This window comes from Macaca nemestrina, chromosome 15 (genome assembly GCF_043159975.1).
Source record: "Macaca nemestrina isolate mMacNem1 chromosome 15, mMacNem.hap1, whole genome shotgun sequence".
Classification (NCBI taxonomy): domain Eukaryota; kingdom Metazoa; phylum Chordata; class Mammalia; order Primates; family Cercopithecidae; genus Macaca; species Macaca nemestrina.
The window spans coordinates 93,582,245-93,602,869 of NC_092139.1; the positions used below are offsets into that span (position 1 = coordinate 93,582,245).

The window sequence follows — 20,625 nt, forward strand, 5'->3', positions numbered from 1 at the left end:
ATAATACCTCTATCCTTCCCTAATTCGCCACTAATAGTCATACAATAGCACCATTCATTTCATCCCCAAACATGTATCGAGTGCCTCCTGTGTTCCAGACACCGGTAATACAGATAGAGATTAGATCCCTGCAAGAACATAAGCTCTGTGGAAATGAGGACTTTATTTGTATTGCCAGCGCCTAGATCAGTGCTGCACCTCGTAGGTGCTCAACTAATGTTTATTAAATGTATGTATGTATGAATGAATAATATATGAATATATAATATATACCAGGAGGTGTGGATGTTGTGTGTCTACAGTGTGTACACCATTATATTGTAGTTTTAGATTACCCCGGGAATGTGGTGTATATCTTAAAGGATTTCTGCTGTCTATGCATCTAACTATCTAAATCATTTTGTATCCTAATTATCCCCCACCTTCCAATTTCTCTCCATGCTTCAAATCTCTGAAGAGAGCTAATAACAGAGAGGACCAAGCTCACACCCAACCTCAGAACACAACCCCATTTGCATGAAGCAGCCCTGAGCCAAGCCCAAGCGAGCGTGATTGTCAGATGCTGTCGTTGCCTCCTGCCCACTTCCTGTTTCATGAGAGGGGCACTGACTCACTTCCCCTTCTGCCTGTGCATCCCTTCCGTGTCTCCGGAGGGGTCTCTGGCTGGTGCCTTGTTTTATCTGCCCCAGGAAGACCGTTTGGGGCACTGTACTTGTTTAGCCTAATGAAATGGTCTCTGCAATCAGCAGACTCCATTTGGTTTTTGTGTTGAAGCAGGAAAGATTTGCTGATTGCTGATTACACCAACACTAAATTTCTCCAAGCTTTCTCCTCGGGGTGCACCCACTGAGTCTGATGCTTCCCTAGCAGATGGAGGAGGGGATGCAGAGGGTGGCAAGGGGGCAACGGTGGAGGGTGGAAGGTAGTGGCAGGTCCCCAAACCCTGTTCTTGGTCCACATACTCTGGCCTAACTAATGATGGCTTTCTGGTTCTCACCTCTTCTTGCTGTGTCTAAGCCAACTCACCTATGCAGCCCTTGTTTTTTTCATGTCTTGTCTCTGCAGGATAGTGAAAAATCTTCAGAGCCAGAGTCCTGCATTCCGATGCTTTTGTTTGCTTTGTGACTTTGGCAGATCTCCTCAGTGAACTGGGGATGACACTGTTCTTCCTGATGCTTCTTCTCCTATGAGAATTAAAGGATAGCTATGCCACTGTTGGTCAGGTTTCCACTCTGTCAAGCTCATTTACTCCTCGCAAGAGCCCTGTGAGGGAGGGTCTGCTACTGGCTCCATTTCCCCAGTGAGACAACTGAGGTCAGAGAGGTTAAGTAACTTGCTGGAAGTCACACAGCCAGTGAGCAGCAGAGTTGCGATTTGAACCCCGGCAGCTCGGCTCCAGAGCCTACTTTCACTTTTATGATATTGTGGATTTGACTCATTTTAGACTCCTATTTCTTCTGCCCATTTCCTTAGTCCCAGCCCAGGCCCACCCATCCCTGAGACACAGTGCCTCCTTCTGTCTGTCTCCTCTACCCTCCAGGAAGCTCCCTGAGGATGTGGACTGTACAGCTTGCTGCTCCTGCATGACACTGACACGGGCAGCTAAGCAAAACGAGGAAGGGGCGTCTGTACCCTTTTCTCGTATCTCAGCACATGTGACCTAAAGGGTTCCTACTTAAGAACCCAAGACCTGGGTGCACATCTCAGCTTTGTGGTCTCCCAGCGGCATGACCTCAGACAGGTCATTGGGTTAGACATTCATTGAACCAATGCTTATAGGATTCACTGTACTTAACACGTAACCCACAATGGCCCAGACGTGTGGACGTGGGATAGAATCTAAGACAGCAATACAGATTTTTCTGCCTCTGTGTCTTACAAAGACACAGGTGCCATATCTGGGAGAAAGTGGCTAATGCCCAGTGACACCATCGTCCTGGCCCATTAGAAAAGAGTGGAGCCAGCTGGGCATGGTGGCTCACGCCTGTAATCCCAGCACTTTGGGAGGCCGAGGTGGGCGGATCACGAGGTCAGGAGATCAAGACCATCCTGGCTAACACGGTGAAACCCTGTCTCTACTAAAAATACAAAAAAAAAAAAAAAAAAAGCCAGGCGTGGTGGCAGGCGCCTGTAGTCCCAGCGACTCGGGAGGCTGAGGCAGGAGAATAGCGTGAACCTGGGAGGCAGAGCTTGCAATGAGCCAAAATTGTGCCATTGCCCTCCAGCCTGGGCTACAGAGCAAGACTCCGTCTCAAAAAAAAAAAAAAAAAAAAAGGGAAAAGAGTGGAGCCTGGGCAGATGCTCCCAGAAGCTGCTGGGATTTTGCACCTAGCCATTTTCTAGGTGCGTTTATGAGCTGACATGCTGATGTCCTGGGGTGAGCACCCCCTCCTTCACAGTCCCTCAGTGTCCTTTATTTCCTCTGACAACCTGGAGGCCTGAAACTCGGGTTGTCTCTCACCTTGTCAAGGCTGAGATGGGGATTTCACAGTTGGTGGCTTCAATCAACTGGGATGGACTGGCAGCCCCTTCTCATGCCACCACCGTGGCATCCTTCCCGCCACCCCTTCTCCCTCTCATCAGCTCAGCCTGGCCCTTAGGCTTACTCAGTCTTTGCCTGCTGCCTCCCTCTCTTTAAAATCAGAAAACATTGGAAAGGCACAGACGTACGATAATGTGAACGGGCAGGCCGATCTGCAGAGCTGTGTGTCCCTGCAATGGTCCTCTCTGACTTCTTTTGGGGAATGCAATCAGAGCCACAGAAAGAGCACTGGACTTGGAGCCACCAAGTCCAGGGTTCAGATCCCAGCTCTGTGCCTTTCCTGAGTGACCTCGCTGAGTGACCTTGCTGGCTTTAATTTCCTCATCTGCAAAATAAAGAAAAATGAAGCCGGGTGCGGTGGTTTATGCCTGTAATTCCAGCACTTTGGGAGGCCAAGGTGGGCGGATCACTTGAGGTCAGGAGTTCAAGACCAGCCCAGCCAACATGGTGAAACCCTGTCTCTGCTAAAAAAAAAAAAAAAAACAGGCCGGGCGCGGTGGCTCAAGCCTGTAATCCCAGCACTTTGGGAGGCCGAGACGGGCAGATCACGAGGTCAGGAGATCGAGACCATCCTGGCTAATATGGTGAAACCCCGTCTCTACTAAAAATACAAAAAACTAGCCGGGCGAGGTGGTGGGCGCCTGTAGTCCCAGCTACTCGGGAGGCTGAGGCAGGAGAATGGCGTAAACCCGGGAGGCGGAGCTTGCAGTGAGCTGAGATCCGGCCACTGCACTCCAGCCTGGGCGACAAAGCGAGACTCCGTCTCAAAAAAAAAAAAAAAAAAAAAAAAAAAAAAAAAAAAACATAAATTAACTAGGCGTGGTGGTGGGTGCCTGTAATCCCATCTACTTGGGAGGCTAACGCAGGAGAATTGCTTGGACCCGGGAGGGGGGAGGTTGCAGTGAGCTGAGATCGCGCCACTGCACTCCAGCCTGCGCAACAGAGCAAGACTCTGTCTCAAAAAAAAAAAAAAAAAAAAAAAAGAGAGAAAAAGAGAAACATGACTCTAGGCTAGAGAGCTAGAGAGGGGCTGTGAGCCATTCATTTTCACTCACCTACTCAGTTCCATGGGGAGCTGGGAATTGTACTTTGACCCCACATCCTCAAATTTCTTCCCTCCCACTGTCCTCAGTTGGTATGTGTGTTCCTTTATACAGCAGTCCAAAAATAAACTTTACATAATTAGAGCCTCTTACAAGAAAAATCCCATCTATAACCCCGCTTCGCCCCATCCGTAAATATTCTCAATTCTCCGTGTTATTTGCATAGATTTGGGCATGATACTGTTTGGATCTATTCCGTTTGCTTCATGTTATTTCACAGAAGCACTCCGTGCTGCCACAATTCTTATTTCTAATGTTAATGTCTGCCTAAGAGCCTCAAAGTGACACACTGTGATTTCTCTAACCATTCCCAATTGCTGGGTGATGAGGCAGATCCCAGCCTCTCCTTGTCGTCGGTAGCACCGCTGCAAACATCCTCGGGCATAGAGCTGTGTTCTGTCTCTTGATTTATCCCCCATAAGATGAATTACCAGGAGGTTAGATTCTGGGTCTCACCCAGGGTTTCAGACTCAGCACCGTGGACATTCAGGCCAGCTAATTCTTTGTGGGATTGTCCTGTGCCTCATAGGATGTTGAACAGCATCTCTGGCCTCTACCCACCAGATGCCGGCAGCATTTCTCCAAGTTGTGACTGCCAGAAATGTCTCCAGATATGGCCAAATGTCCCCTGGGGGGCAAACTAACCGTCAGGTGACAATCATTGTATGTTAAAGGGTAGCAATGAGTAGGTTACAAATTAAAGTCAGAGATTTTCCCAAAAGTCCAGATAAAATCCGATTAGAAAGGTACCAGAAAGTACTGATCACTAAGATGAACCCCGAGAGGGGAGTCAGAGGCACTGAGCTTGAGTTCCAGCTCCGCCATGAAGTCTTTACTTCTTAAGGCCTCAGTTCCTCATCTGTGAAATGGGAACAAGAATAGAGACTCACCTGCGGGGCCTGCGAGGCATGAGTGAGATCCTGGCTGCAAAACACTCAGCACAGCTCTGGCCACAGAAAGAGCTCCACAAATGCCCATTGTGCTTGCCTGTTCTAGAGGGAGCCCGGCTAGGTTTTTCATCTTTGCTTTTGCTGCTGTGAGGACAGCAAGGTGCGGGTGTCTAGGGGACGTACTTGAAAGAAAACCATCTTTGTTATACTCTCCCCATGACCTCCTGCACCAGATTTATCCCTGGGGCTCAGCTTCCTAAACCAGACTCCATGACCCTTCTTGGTTTTTACATTTACTCATCCATCCGAGATGGGCTGAGTATCCGCTGCGCGTGGTGGTGTAGATTCAGAGCATGGCCCTGGGGTCAGATGCACTGGGAGCAGCACTCCCTGCACAGGTGAGCAAGCTTCGTGTGCCATGCACTGGAGTATCTATTCCCTCCTCTATGAACCGTGGAACACCTGGTTGAGGATCCCATAAACCTGTCCACAGAGAGAGCCTCTCGTGGAGAACCTACCACTTAATAGTGCTCAGTGAACGCTAGGCTCAGCCTGGGGCGTGTCTCTTCCCCAGTGCATGCATGGGTGGTGCATTTCTTGCCCAAGGCCAACGTGTGTTTGCATCCTCTGTCCCCAGGAGAAGTATGTGGAGGAACTTGGGACAGTGAGGCAGACCCTCCAGACAGACCTGGAGACGTCCATTCGGCGGATTGCTGACCTGCAGGCAGCCTTGGAAGAAGTGGCATCCAGCGACAGTGATACTGAGAGGTAACTTGCTGGGGGCTGGGCAGGGCTGGGCGCAGCAGGTGGACGGCATCCTGGGGAGCTCTTTGCCCTTTAGCCGGGCAGGGGCCACATTCACTGGGAAACCCAAAGATGTTCTGGGGCTGGAGGCATCAATGGCTTACTCGGGTGAGGAGAGACTATATGTTGCTCTGCTGGTATTAACCTCTCCTTGCTGTTGCTAAAACCTCTCAGTCCGGCTCAGCAAGCCTTTGGTGAGGCAATGTGACTGGAATAGGACTAGTGTATGGTCTTCTGCAAGTTCCATGTCCAATCTTGGCCTAATTCCCTCATCTGTAAGATGGGCATAATAATATTAGGATGAACCACATGCAGTTGCCAAGATGGGACTATTTTTGACCTACAGACTGGAAGTTTCATGTATTCAATCTACAGCCTATTTCATAGGGCTGTTGTTGAGAGTTAATTGAGTTCACAGATGAACATGACAGGCATGTAAGTGCTATATAAGTGGGAGCTATGTTTGTACAGAATAATGGACATTGTTTTACAAGGGCATATGGCCGATTCAAAGATGCAAGGTTGGGCTGGTGATTAGCGAGACCACCCAAGTTCAGTGGCAGGGTTTCTTGCCTTTCTCAGAAGATGGGCTACTTCTCACCATCTCTGCTTGAGTCTCAAGCTACTGCAGGCCACAGGTGGACCGCTCAGCTGGAAAGAGTTTGGGGTATCCCAGCTGGACCCATGGGTCCAGGCTGTCCAACTCCTGTAGCATTCTGTTCCCAGGAGCTACCTTTGTACCCTTGGCTTATTGCTTCTCTAGGAACCGCAGCTGCCTGTCTTGCCACACATCCCTGCCCCCCTTCTAGCCTCTGTGGCAAAGTCTGGGTAGCAGAGAAGACACTTTCCTTACATAGCTTTCCAATAAAGAATGTCCAGAGGTGGTTCCCTCCTGCTGCCTGCAAGCTGCCCCTGTACACACCTGAACAGGCCGCATTAAAAGCCAGTTTTTCTTGGTCTTCCTCTCTGTGAAGGCTGTTTTTTTCTGCAGCCAGAACTGTCAAATATCAGTCTTTGGAATGCGTCCCTCTCTGTTTCCGTATGAGGACCCTGACTGCAGAGAAGTTCAAGGTCACGCAGCAAATTAGCTTCATACACTGAGCGAGAACTCAGGTCTGCTGAACTTCCTACCCAGACCTTGGCCATTCACACCCCTCTTAAAGGGTGGAGGCAGGGGCAGCTGCTGACCTTTGGGGCATGTGGGTACAAGACAGGCAAGGGAAGCAGAGAGGGTTACAAATCAGCTCTGGTTTAGCCAGCAGGAAGAACCAGACATCTATATTGTCTATATTAGAGCTAACTATGAATAGTCCAGGAAAAAAACTGGAAGAAATACACCAACATTCTAACACTGAGGAAAGGCGTTACGGGTGACAATTTTTTCTTCTTCGAGTTTATTTATATTTTCTGAAATCTGTGCAATGAACATGCACACACATCTCTGGCTCTACTAGTACTCTCTTTAGGAGATTTTGCTCAAATAAGTTATGTACTCCATACACCTAATTTTAGAATGCGCATAACCTCCTCCCTGAATGCAATCCTGGGCTGGTCATAGCCGCTGAGGGATTTGTAACCTCAGACTCTCCAGTAAAGGTGCTGAGTGCAAGACGGAGAGCCACTGGACTCTAAAACTCCATGTTCTTGGCCAGGCATGGTGGCCTATACCTGTAATCCCAGCACTTCGGGAGGCTGAGGCAGGAGGATCACTTGAGACCAGGAATTCAAGACCAGCCTGGGAAACATAAGGAGTCTCCATCTCTACAAAAACTCCTTTTTAAAAATTAGCCAGACATGGTGGTACCTGTAGTCCCAGCTACTCAGGAGACTGAGGTAGGAGGATGACTTCAACCCAGGAGTTTAAGGCTGTGGTGAGCTGTGATCTGTGATTGTGCCACTGCACTGCAGCCTGGGCGACAGAGCAAGACGCTGTCTCAGAAAATAAATAAGTAAATAAAACTTCATGTTTTGCCTCTAAATAAAAGACTTCGTCTTTTAAAAATTCTTTAATTTGTGCAAAAGTGGCTTCTATGCACATTCCAAATATTCCCGCCATTCCCTGCTAGTTGGCACAGCTGCCAAACTGCTGGTACAAGGGCAAATCCTGATGTTGCAGCTGCTTTCCAGCTCATGATTGCATTTAGGATCCCACCTCTACTGCCCCCTCCTCCTCCTGTTTTATGAGTGTCATGGCAGAACTTACTGTAATTACAAACTCCTTTTGTCAATATTACTTGTTTGATGCTTGGGCTGGCTTCTCCATTCATAGAAACAATAGAGCTTTTGCATGAATTACAGCAGGAATGAATGGCTGTAGTTACTACCATCTTTGGTCAATGAGCAAAATGTTTAAATTATTTTCACTTGCATAGCAAATATTGCTTTTCTAGTAAACAATAAAAGTTAAGTAAACATAACAGCATTGGAAGGAGGTGGAGGGTCCATGCTTGAAGGGTGGGTGACAGGCTGGAAGAAGGTGCAACAAGAAGCAAGGGACAGTGTCCATCAACAGATGAATGAAGAAAGAAAATGTGATGCGTATACACAATGGAGTACTATTCAGCCATGAAAAAGAATGAGATTCAGTCATTTGCAGCAATGTGAATGGAACTGGAAATCATTATGTTAAGTGAAATAAGCCAGACTCAGAAAGAGAAACATTGCATGTTCTCACTTTCTTGTGGGGTATAAAAATCAAAGCAATTTAACCCATGGGAATAGACAGTAGGAGGTGGGATGGCTAATGGGTACAAAAATGTAGTTAGCATGAATGAATGAGACCTGGTATTTAATAGCACAACAGGATGACTGTGGTCGATAATAATTTCATTGTACATTAAAAAATAACTAAAGGAGTATAACTGAGTTGTTTGTAACACAAAGGATAATTGCTTGAGGGGATGGATACCCCATTTTCCATGATGTGGTTATTACGTATTGCATGCCTGTATAAAAACATCTCATGTACCCCATAAATATATATACCTACTATGTACCCCCAAACATTAAGAAATAAAAACATTATAAAATGAAAAGGAAAACAAGAAGCAAGGGACAAACATCTCACTGGGGGAATGAGGTCCTGGTGGTGAGGTCACAGAAGGTTGCAGACATCACTCCAGTCTTGACATGGAGGGGGAGTCCCCTCTGGCTTTAAAGGGACCCTGCTGTCACCCTCATCCTAATAAGAGACGCCTTTATCTGCCTCCTCTGTTCTGATCTACCCTTTCTGAGCTCCATGCCCTGGGCACCCAGGAATCCAGTCTGAATTCTTTGTCTCACTTTTCATGATCTTCTGTCTGTAGGGGCTTAAATCTTCCTCCCTGCTGGGCTTCTGATGTTCTTTCCTTGACTGGATCTCTAGTTTCCATATAACACCTGCCTCATAGCTGGAAGGGACATCACCCGCTTTTCAGAGTTGCTGTGAGGTGTGAGATGACTACAGAATGCCAGGTGTAAAAAATGCATCTTGTGCCTGTACCCGAGAAAGCCCCGTGCAACGTGCAGGATTATTACAATTGGAAGTCAAGGAAGAATTTGAGAGGGAATAGGCTTTGCACGTCAACAAGTTTGATTGCCAATTAAATCTAATAGTTAATTTCTACGTGACCTTGGACAAGTTATTCAACCTCTCTGAGCCTCCGTCTCTTTGAGTCTAAGATGGGTTCATAATAAGGAGCAAGTGAAAAAGTATGACTTCCTAGCACAGTACCTTGCGCATAGTAGGGGCTCAATGAGAATCATCAATTGCATTCATTCATTCATCTGATAAATTCTTACTGAGCACCTATTGCATGCGGGATGCTGTGTTAAGTGCTTGTTTTATTACACTTGCTTCTCGTTATCGTTATTCTCTCTCTTACAGATGAAGAGAGGTTGAATAACTTGCCTGAAGTCAGGCAGAAATGAACGTTTGGAACTGTGTCTAAAGCCCAGGTTGGTTGAATTGCCAAGGAATAGAGAGGGAGAAGAGCCTAGGGGTGGTCCTGCTTTTATCAAACCTGCATTCTGATGGTGGAGTGTGTGCATGTGTGTGTGTATATATGTGTGTGTATCCAAAAATAAAGTGCACAGACTGATAAACACTAGAATACAATTGGAGTTACGAGGGCAGAGAACGTGGTGCTGTGATGAAGAGCAGGATAGGCAGATATAGCCTCCCAGAGAGGAAGGGGTTGGAATTAAGACCTGAATGAGAAGAAGGGGCCAGCCATGGGAAGGCCTGGAGAAAATGAGTAAGGGCAGATCAAGGCACGTTCTAGGAAGTGAAAGAAGACCAGTGTCCCCCAGGAAGGTAGATGAGGGAGCAGCAGCCCTCTCGTTCCCCCTTTCTCTTTCTCCATCCCGCCTTCCTCTTTCCCTTTCTCCTACCTTTCTTCTCCTCTGAAGATGACCCATTGAAACCCACTGATACCCTCAGTTTCTTAAAATGCCCCAGTGCCCCAGGCAGGATTGGCCACATCATTTGTAGGGTTCAGTGTGAAGTGAAAGTGTGGGGCTTGCCGGGCACGGTGGCTCACGCCTGTAATCCCAGCACTTTGGGAGGCCAAGCTGGGTGGATCACTTGAGGTCAGGAGTTCGAGACCAGCCTGGCCAACATGGTGAAACCCTGTCTCTACCAAAAATATAAAAATTAGCTGGGCGTGGTGGTGCACGCCTGTAGTTCCAGGGCCTCAGGAAGCGGAGGCAGGAAGATGGCTTAAACGAGGGAGGCAGAGGTTGCAGTGAGCTGAGATGGTGCCAGTATACTGCAGCCTGGGCAACAGAGTGAAACTCTGTCAGAAAGAGAGAGAGAGAGAGAGAGAGAGGAGAGAGAGAGTGAGAGAGAGAAAGAAAGAGAAGGAAAGGAAGGAAAGGAAAGAAAGGAAGGAAAAAGGGAGGAAAGGAAAGAAAGAAGGCCGGACGCGGTGGCTCACGCCTGTAATCCCAGCACTTTGGGAGGCCGAGGCGTGCGGATCACGAGGTCAGGAGATCGAGACCATCCTGGCTAACATGGTGAAACCCCGTCTCTACTAAAAATACAAAAAAATTAGCCAGGCGTGGTGGCGGGCGCCTGTAGTCCCAGCTACTCAGGAGCCTGAGGCAGGAGAATGGCGTGAACCTGGAAGGTGGAGCTTGGAGTGAGCCGAGATCGCGCCACTGCACTCCAGCCTGGGCAACAGAGCGAGACTCTGTCTCAACAACAACAACAAAAAAAAAAAAAAAAAAAAAAGAAAGAAAGGAAGGAAGGAAGGGGCTCCTTGTTCAAAAAGTATTAAAAATTTTAAGACAGTGACAGAAGAGCATTAAACCAAAATGCAGGCCCTTCTGGGCATGGCTTGCCAGCCCCTGAAGCCAGCCCTGAATCCAGCGTGGTTCTTAGGGAGCATTTCCTAATTCTTGGCAGGCCTTGATCCTCATGTGTTGACTTAGAACTTGGATCTGAGGTGGAAACACAGTGTAGATTTCAATAATATCACAGAGATGGGGAAACTGGGAAAAAAATTGCCCATGAAGTCTCAACACATTTCAAAGAATTAATATTGTATAAGGCATGTTCTCTGATCACAGTGCGATTAAATTGGTTGTAAACAATGAAAAGAAGTATTTGTGTTGCTAGATTGTAAATCCACAGTCCACAGCAGAACCCCCAGCTCCTGCCCAGGCCCCAGTCTATAGTCTCCCACTTGCCAGCAGCTCCACGCTACACTTCACTCCTAATTGCCTCATCACCCTGGGGTAAGAGGTTTGGATTAGAGCCTGAGGGACTGGTTCGAGGTACTTCTCCAGAGTTCTCAATTATAATAGAATTCAAAGCCAACCCAGGAGAGAAACACACACACACACACACACACACACACACACACACACACACACACACACACGAGAGAGAGCGAGAGAGAGCGAGAGAGAGAGAGAGAGAGAGAGGCTTTAGCTGCAGGTGAGGTTCTTTGAGAGACTTGTTCAAATTACAAAAAGTCACATTTCCCCATGTTGGGAATTAGATCTGAGTGTAACAGGCCTTCCAGGCTGGAAACGTGGCTACGTGCTCAGAAAACCAGGTGGCCTATGCGGCAGCATTTAAACATGTGCTCTCTTGCACTAGGAACCTGCATTGTAACTTGCACTGTGGCATCAACCTCCTTAGATTAATGGAGAAATGCTTTAAGCCAGTCACCCAGGCCTGGTGCATGCTCATTATTCATGGAGGGAGGAATGTGCTGGCTGACAGACAGCCCCGTCTATTCATGGCCCAGGGGCTGCGGCTGCTCTGTCTGTCACCTTGGCTAAGGGGTAAAGGGGTTTGGGTGAGATGTAGAGAGGTCAGTGAATGACCTCTTACTCTCGGGTTAGCTGAAAGTGCGTAAGTACCAGCTGGTCCAATCTGAGATGAATGCTCTGAAAAAAGAGTCCTCAATTGCTTTGTTGAGTATAAGTTGGACATTTTCCAACGTACATCCTTTTATAACCTGGCTAAAATTAGGCTGCAGTAGGACAAGTGGAAAGATCTGGGTCTAACCAAAGATTCTGGTTGCTACTGAGGGCATGCTTCTGAGTTAATCTATTCGTGAGTGGACCCAGGCTCTGTCCAAACTGGAACGTTTCTTGCTACATAGTAGGACAGTCATTGGAACTGCCAACAGCTCCTTTCCAGCAACTTTTTTACTTTCTAGTTTGTCCCCTGTGAGTAATGAATGTGCTCCAGGCCAAGGAGAACAACTTAAAGCATTCCTATTAATCTAAGAAGGTTGATGCTGCAGTTCAAGTTGCAACGCAAGGCCTTAGTACCATATACACCTGTTTAAATGATGCTGCATGGACCACCTGGGTTTCCTTCTAGCCCATATATCTAGCTTGTAGGATTCACAGAGGGTCAGGGCTCCAAACAACTTTATCTATTCCAGCATTACAGGAAATAATGATAATTGTAAGAATAGGTACCGTTTCTTGAGAAATTACTTTGTGCAGGTACTATGCTACCTGTTTGGGATACATTATCCTCAGAACAACTCTCTGAGGTTCCTACCATTATCATTCCCAGTTTGCAGATGAAGGAACTGAGAAGTCAAGAAACTTGCCCCAATCCATGCAGTAAGTGATGAAGCCATGATCTGATTTCCAGGCTGACCCCATAACCTACACTGCTAATGGCCAAGCTCTGCTGTCATGTCAAATGTAACCTACTTCCTCCTTTCCCTTGTCAAGGTCTCTGTTCACTGCCCAGTAACTGCCCTGTCATTAAGGAGAACTTGTGTCTGTCACTGTGAGATGGGGCCAGTGAATTTACATGTTACTTCCCAGGCAACATTTGCATTTAGACTGGAACTGTCTGGCAAGGACTGACCCTAAAGAAGTACAGCTGAAGACATTGAATTAATTATCTTGCTCATCGTCAATCCCCTGTTTACAAATTCCCAGCACAAGTCCCCCTCCCCCTCCGCCTCCCCCTCCACCACCTCTTCCCCCTTCCCGTCCTCCCCCTCCCCCTCCCCTCCTTTCCTCTCCTCCCCCTCCCCCTCCCCTCCTCCTCCTCCTCCTCCTCCTCCTTCTTGTCTCACTCTGTCACCCAGGCTGGAGTGCAATGGCATGATATTGGCTCACTGCAACCTCTGCCTCCCAGGTTCAAGCAATTCTTCCACCTCAGCCTCCCAAGTAGCTGGGACTAGAGGCACACGCCACCACGCCTGGCTAATTTTTTTTTTTTTTTTTTTTGAAACGGAGTCTCGCTCTGTCGCCCAGGCTAGAGTGCAGTGGCCGGATCTCAGCTCACTGCAAGCTCTGCCTCCTGGGTTTATGCCATTCTCCTGCCTCAACCTCCTGAGTAGCTGGGACTACAGGCGCCCACCACCTCGCCTGGCTAGTTTTTTTTTGTATTTTTTGGTAGAGACGGGGTTTCACCGTGTTAGCCAGGATAGTCTCAATCTCCTGACCTCGTGATCCGCCCGTCTCGGCATCCCAAAGTGCTGGGATTACAGGCTTGAGCCACCGAGCCTGGCCCCTAATTTTTGTATTTTTAGTAGAAACAGGGTTTCACCATATTCCCCAGGTTGGTCTTGAACTCCTGACCTCGTGAGGCACCCGCCTCCACTTCCCAAAGTGCTGGGATTACAGGCATGAGCCACCATGCCTGGTCAAGTTCTTTTTTTAAAAAGCCACTTGCACCAAGGGGAGAGAAAGAACCACTGACCTCATGTCAGATGAGGGTCCCAGACAGCTGTACCGCCAAATGAATCAGGACCATGGACAGGTCATCTGTCCTTTGGGCCTGTGCCCACTCAGCAGAAAACAATGAATGGACACCCTCTGTATTGGGACACAGGGTACAGTAGGGAACAAGCAGACATGGACTTGCCTCATGGAGCTTGTAGCCCAGAGACTCTTTCTTCACATGGTAAAAGGACCAGTGGGTTTCAAACTCCCTCCTTATTGTAGAATTCCTTTTTTATACCAAAGCAAACTCATGTACAAAATTCTAGCTTAGGGTGGAGTGCAGCCATCTTCTGATTGGAGCGAGAGGGGAAGGTTTGGGGCTAATCCTTCCTCCTAGGTCTCTCTTCTTAACCCCTTGGTACCCGCACTTTTCATGGTGTCTCCCAGAGCTCGAGGGCTCCATGCACCATGGTGTACAGACTCAAGTACTTTCCAGGACCAGTAACCTGTGACTTACAGGCAGTCAACATGGCAGTGAGTTCTGCCCATGTGGTTTAATGCTTCTCAGGAGCAGACAGTACAAAACTCTCCACTGCTTCTGCCTGAAAGCCTTTTTTTTTTTAATCTCCTGTCCCGAAGACTTCATTGCAGATCATCTCACGATAAAGGCATTAGGTGCCTTTGGCATTTGTTCATACAATAAACGTGAGCCTTAGTTCCCAGAAGCTCTTAATTCAGCCTCCTTATTTTAAACATACTCTCATTTTTTTGGAGACCAGCTCAAATGGTAGGAAACATGTGTTCCAGGTCAGATACCAGTCTTGGTATGGACAGTATTTCATCATGAATGAACAAACAGACCACCTGGTGGGTCTTGACTTCAGCCTTCGATATTCTATGCAAATTTAGCGAGACAGGTTCACAGGCAAAAGCAACCAGTGTGCAGATACTATAAAAATGTAGGATTCATAAGCAGCTATACTTTCTTTTTTTAAATTTGTTTTTGTGGCTAGTTCTTTCCCAGATCAGAAGCTTAGGAGGGGCTAGTAATGATTGCTGATAATCTTAGGCTCTTATAAGATTGCTGCTTTAGATTCTTCACTGCTTTTTTTTCCCCCCCACATTGTGACACTGTGATTAAGGGTGTAGCAGTGCAATGTTGGGTCATGCCTGCTGTCTGCTTCTTTGTCATGTAAACTATTGGCCTAGTAAATGCAGATCTTCCTGTTAAGGTAGAAAAAGCATTGAGATTAGCTATTGTAATAGAGTCTGGTGGAAACTGAAATACAAACTCTAAATGAAGAGAGCTTAACAAAAGGACTATTTACAAAGGTGTGAGGAAGCCCCAAGCTATAGACAGTGCAGCACCTAGGGAATAGCAGCAACTGAGAGCAGTAACTCCTGCAAGGTCTGAAGGGAGAAGAAGAGGGTGCAATTGCTGGAATCCAGAAAGAAAGAGAGTGAGAGAGAGGCCTGATAGGAGGAGCTCTGGCCTTTGGTTGAGAGCTGCAGCCAACACAAGGATAGGCAGTAGAGAAAAATTCAGAAATCCAGGACAATAAGTACTTCAGCTTCCCTCTCTTCCCTCCTTCCTGTGAACTGTCAGCTGCATTCCCTATTGGCTGAGTCCAAGAGAAAGCCATGGGATAGGGAAGCCATTGATGGGATAGGGAAGCCATTGATGGGATAGGGAACCCATTGATGGGATAGGGAAGCCACTGATGGGATAGAGAACCCATTGATGGGATAGGGAACCCATTGATGGGATAGGGAAGCCACTGATGGGATAGAGAACCCATTGATGGGATAGGGAACCCATTGATGGGATAGGGAACCCATTGATGTTGTCCATACAGACCAGCCCCCTGTGTGGACAGAGTGGGTCAGAGAGCAGGAGCATGCAGAAGAGTAAGGAGATGAGAAGATGCCCAGCATGATTAGACGTCATGAAGTGAATGGGTCTCTAGTACTGGGGAAGAGCCCTTTGGAAGAGGGTGAATCTGAATGCCGAGTCCACCCAGGGGGCTAGTACTCATGGAGTCAGCCAGGGTAAATAGCGAACAAGAACTAACACCAGTGTGTGCTTTAGTTAGCTATTGGGCAATAAAGACTTTCCTGAGTGCTGGATTCAAGTAAAGATTGGTGTTTAGTCAAAATAGGTGAGGAAGTACTCAAAATGTAAGTGAATAGGTGACTTGTTCCAATAAAACTTTTTCCCTGTACGGAAACATATTCCCTTATTTTGGGGATTAGATTGTGAACATCTTTGGGGGCCATTATTCTGCCTCCCACAAGGCCATTCACAAAAGCTGCTTTTGTTCCGTTGTAGAGTCCTTTTCTTCAAAGGACCAGATAGTAAATATTTAGGCTTTTGCTGCCATATTGTCTTTGTTGCACTACCATTATGGTGCAAAAACAATCACAGACAAAAATCTCTATTTATAAAAATAGATGGGAGGCTAGAATTGGCCCATGGCTGTTGTTTACTGACTTTTCTTCTGTTGGATTCACCAAGCATTGTCTGAGAACTTCTGGTCTGGCTGAGCTTTGGGGCTGAAGGATGAATAACACTTGTTCTTGGTCCAGAAGGGGTGTTGGTCACTGCCTGGTGGGAACAAATGCATGTAAACAGAAACCCCCAGGGTGACAGGCTCTTGAGGATGGGAGCCAAGGAGCAGCAGGTGCATCTCATAGAGGAAACAGCTAGATCTTCTAAAAGAGGAATTGTCCAGATTACAGCAGAGAATACTGAGAAGCCCCAGTGTGACGATCCAGATTAAAATGATGTCCTAGGTGTCCGAGGTTTGCGGTTTGGCGTCTGCACCCACCCACTGAACAACTGCACTCTGGTTAGGAGCATGAGCTTAACAGGCCTGGGATCAAAAGCTGTGTGACTTAGACAAGTGTGTCAGGTTCCTAATCTCTAAAATGGAGACGCATGGGGGAAGTAGATGAGATTGTGTGGGTAGCATATTTGTTGAATGGAGGGATGCTCTCTAAAGAATAGCTACCATCGTAATTAGTATTGGAGTTTCCCACAATGCCCAGGGAAGCTGCCCTGCTCCATGTCTGATTTGCTAGCACTCACAAAGAACATACAGCAAATGCCTGGCTTGTTAGCAATAACAATGCTATTAATAATAGCAGTACTAGTTGTACTAAAACAAGAGTAGCGGTAATGGTTGCTACCACTTAATTAGCACTATCTATTTGCCAGGAACCATGCTGAGATCTTTACAAGGGTTATCTCACTTACTCTGCTCCACAGCAGAGCCCCCATTGTTTGCCACATTTTAAGAAGGAAGAAAGGAAGCTCAGGGAAGGCAAGTGACTGCCCTGAGATCACACAGGGGCAAAGGTTGGAAGTGGGATTCACACTCATGTCTGTCTAACATCAGTAACCATGTTCCCAAGCTCCTGGCAGCACGAGGATAACACACTCTTTCTTCTGCCTCTTACTAGTGTCCAGACGGCAGTGGATTGTGGCAGCAGTGGCAAAAAAGAGATGTAAGTTAACCCCAAGTAGAACCGAGCAGCTCACAAGGGTGAGCCCCTGGCTCTCTCTGTCCAGTTTGCAGGGGGAACATCCATGTGCACTTAGAGAATTATCAGTGATGCCCATGAGACTAATGCCTTCATGGTCACAACATATAGCACTAGGGACATAGTATTGAACTGTCCTAGTTCTTTTAGACAGAAAGAAGCCTGTGCCTCCTCATGCCACGGTCCTCAAACACCTTCAATGGCTCCCTATTGCCCCAGAATAGACTTTTTACACTGACATTTGTATTCTGCACATTCAGACCCTTACTTTCCCCTCTAACTGTGATTTCTGGTTTCCATATTGTTTATGCCCCAACCATTATGACCTCCATACCTATGTGCACATGATTCCTTCCACCCAAAATTCCATTCTTCTGTCCCTGCATAGCCAAATGCTAACCTTCAGAGAAGATGGCGCTCAACTTTCACTACTTGATGTATTTCCTTGGGCCTCCACGAAGCAAATCAAGGCTACCTCTTTGAAAGAAAAAATTATTAATGCTTTATAGAGGCATAGAGGGTAAGTTTTATTAGAACTTACCATTATGAACGCTTTGTAGAGACGGAGGGCAGGTTCTAGTAAAACCTACTGTCTGTCCCTCTATAAAACATTAATAATTTAAAAAAATTTTATGGTTATTTATAGAGATGGGGTCTTGAGGACAGGGTCAATGTTAAGTTCATGTGTTCAGCTCCCTGGTGCTTGGCATACAAGGAGCATCTTATTAAAAAAAACTATATATATTATATATACACACACATGCACACATATAAATATTAATATACAAATATACACACATACATATACACACACATATACATAATGTCGAGTGAGTATATCAACTTACGTGGTCTCATTGAGAACCTATGAGGACCCCCTCTCTGTCTGTGCCACTTTCAGAATCAGGGGACATAAAAATAGAGTCCCTGTTTATAAAGATGATCTAGCTAAGGTAAGGAAGGAGTTAAGACCTTCACACTTGATATATTCCTTGAACATATCAAGATCAATGCCAAACTTTACTCCTAAATTGGAGAGACCTCAACATTTGTATTGGAGTGTGTATCTTCCCAAGGAAGAGGGCCATGATTAATAGCATGGGCACTGGAATAAAAAGGAACAGGGTTTGCATCCCAATTTCATCATTGACTAGCTGGGTGAACTTGGCCAAGACCCAAATTGGCCTCTCCAAATCTCAGTAATTCCATCTGTGTAACTGTGGCAGCACTGGCTCCTACCTCTCTGGGATGGTGAATGAGGTTATGCAGGTATATCACTTAGCACAATGCCTGGCTTATGCTATGGGCGAATATCTAATTATTGCTGTTACTGTGGTTGTCATCGTGCTGATGGTGTCCTGCAATCTTATTCTAGGGATAACGTCTCCATCCTCAGCTCCCAGCCAGAGGGCAGCCTGCAGTCCTGGTTGAGCTGTACTCTGTCCATGGCCACAGATACTATGAGGACTCCTTCTCGACAGTCAGCCACCAGCAGCCGCATCCTCAGCCCCAGGTAAGAGTATCTCCCTGCTGCCTCTGGATGGCCAATAGCTTGAAGAATCTCAGACTTTGAAAGTTGTTGTTCAAGTCTTTCATTGTCTCTGGCATAGGCAAGAACAAGCACGGTCCTGAAAGTCTGAGGTATAACTCTGCCACATAGCTTTGTGACTTTAGGCAGATCCCTTACCCTCTCTGAGCTTCTACTTCCCCATCTGCAAAACATGGAATATAATTTTATTTACTGATCCAAATGGTTGAAGCAATGAGGACCTAATGCAGTCCTCTCCAGAGCTTGGTTTTCCAGATTTTAAAATAGCACAGGGTGAACATTTAAAAAAATAGCAACAGTTGTTATAGTTGCCTTTTGCTTAAGGCACGTCATGCTCTTTTTTCCATTTATGGGTAATTACAGGTTCAAAAACTTTTTAATAAACATATTCACTTAAGTTTTTTTTAAATGGAGAGTCATCGTAAAGAAGTTGGGCCAGAGGATTTATCATCTGGAGATTTTAGCTTTATTTGAATTTTAGCTTTATTTTTAATTTTATAATTTCCTTACCACAGAAAGGGATGAATTCAGATGTGGCCTGATATGGAAGCATCACAAATCTACAGAAGTGCCAACAATAACCACCTTCAATTAATGGGCCTTTGGATTCACCCTTAGTTGCACAACTTCTGTCATCCATCTTCCCTCTTGCTTTTCAGCTCCATTTCTCTGAGCTCATTTGGTTTCCCTTTTCAAGGGTGGCCCTCTTGTAATTAGGAGTTAATGGCCATAAGTCAGAAATTATGATTAAGAGATGCATAATTAAGATGAAATGCACACAGCTTTTGTGAACAGAAGGACCAATGTGATAAGACTGAAAAAATCACAGATTCACAGAGCAAACCTAGACAAACCCCTTCCTGACTCAAAGACGTGTGTGCTTTGACGCAGGGGTTGTCTTTACAAAAAAGAAGGGAGTGGGAGTTTATGCTAACCTTCTGGGCATATTTGGCAAATGGCAAATGTCTGGTGCATATCTGCAGGCTGGTCTTAGGCTGAAAGACTTAATGCAGAAAATATCAAAGAAAGGCTCCAAGAATGGGGTGCTTCTGGGGAGCTAATTAAAGCAAGATTATCTGATGACTGCTCTTAATTAAAAACAAAGGCCTGTATGAAGAAGGGAATTGTGTCCTCTGTGAACCCCAAACTCTGAGAACTTTATCTCTTCTGAAAACTAAATGCCTTTGCTTTAGCCTGTCTGCCAGTGGCAGCAGGAGAATTGGAGGCAGCCAGAGAAGAATGCTCATTAACATTATAACCAAGTTTCATAAGTATAATCATGTTAGGATGGATGATAAGGATCCTAACCCATGAATCGTAGCCTCATCTAAGCTGTTTGGCACCTGTTTGAATGGGAGAGGTATGATGGTTTTGGTGCAGGATCTCAAGTCAGATCTAGATTCCAATTCTTTTTTTTTCATTTGCTATAAATGTTTAAGATATAATTGATGATTGTCAAATAACAAAAAGTAGGCACGTTTTGCATTGTAATGGCCCGTTGAAAAGTTTTAGAATTGTTATTTCATACAGAGATTCATCTTTAATCAGTGTTCTGGCTGCTTCCAGATTCACTGAATTCTCTAGCACTGGATTAGAAACCATAATCTATAGGAAAACGTACATAACGTATAGTTTTTCAAGTAAACTTTTTGGAACAACAAGACAAAGCAGTACATATAACTTTCAATAAGCATTTCAAAATGCTTACTATGTATGGACCCGGACATAGATTAAAAAATAATATTCCAATTTTTTATTTGCATATCTGCAGCGGTGAGATTTTGGGCAAGCTGCTTAACTTCTCTGTTCATGTTTCCTCCTGAGTAAATCATGATTGTTGTCAGGGGCAATGTGGTGATGCACAAGCCACTCTTTACGCGGAGCCTGGCACCTAGAAAGAGCTAACAACATTAGCCATTTGAATCAGCATTAACAACTATTTGATGCCCAGAGGAATCCCAGGAGGTAGACTTCACTGTCTATCTTCATGTTACGGAAGAGAAATCTGAGACTCGGAGAAGGGGAAGCAACTGATCCATGCATAGATGGTCTTACAGCTCCTGC

At 46.1% G+C, this 20,625-nt stretch overlaps 1 protein-coding gene across 3 annotated transcripts in view; it reads left to right on the forward strand.

Annotated features, from left to right (window-relative positions):
- LOC105495709 (myosin XVIIIB) overlaps positions 1–20,625 on the forward strand; it is a 300,538-nt gene that overhangs the window by 255,771 nt on the left and 24,142 nt on the right. For 2 of the 3 annotated variants that reach the window (XM_071080310.1, XM_071080311.1), the window contains exons 40-42: positions 5,173–5,303; positions 16,932–16,976; positions 18,388–18,525. In XM_071080310.1, the coding sequence (XP_070936411.1) occupies positions 5,173–5,303; positions 16,932–16,976; positions 18,388–18,525 (314 nt within the window). The remainder of the gene's footprint in view (positions 1–5,172; positions 5,304–16,931; positions 16,977–18,387; positions 18,526–20,625) is intronic. The other variant, XM_071080312.1, reaches the window with a different exon arrangement.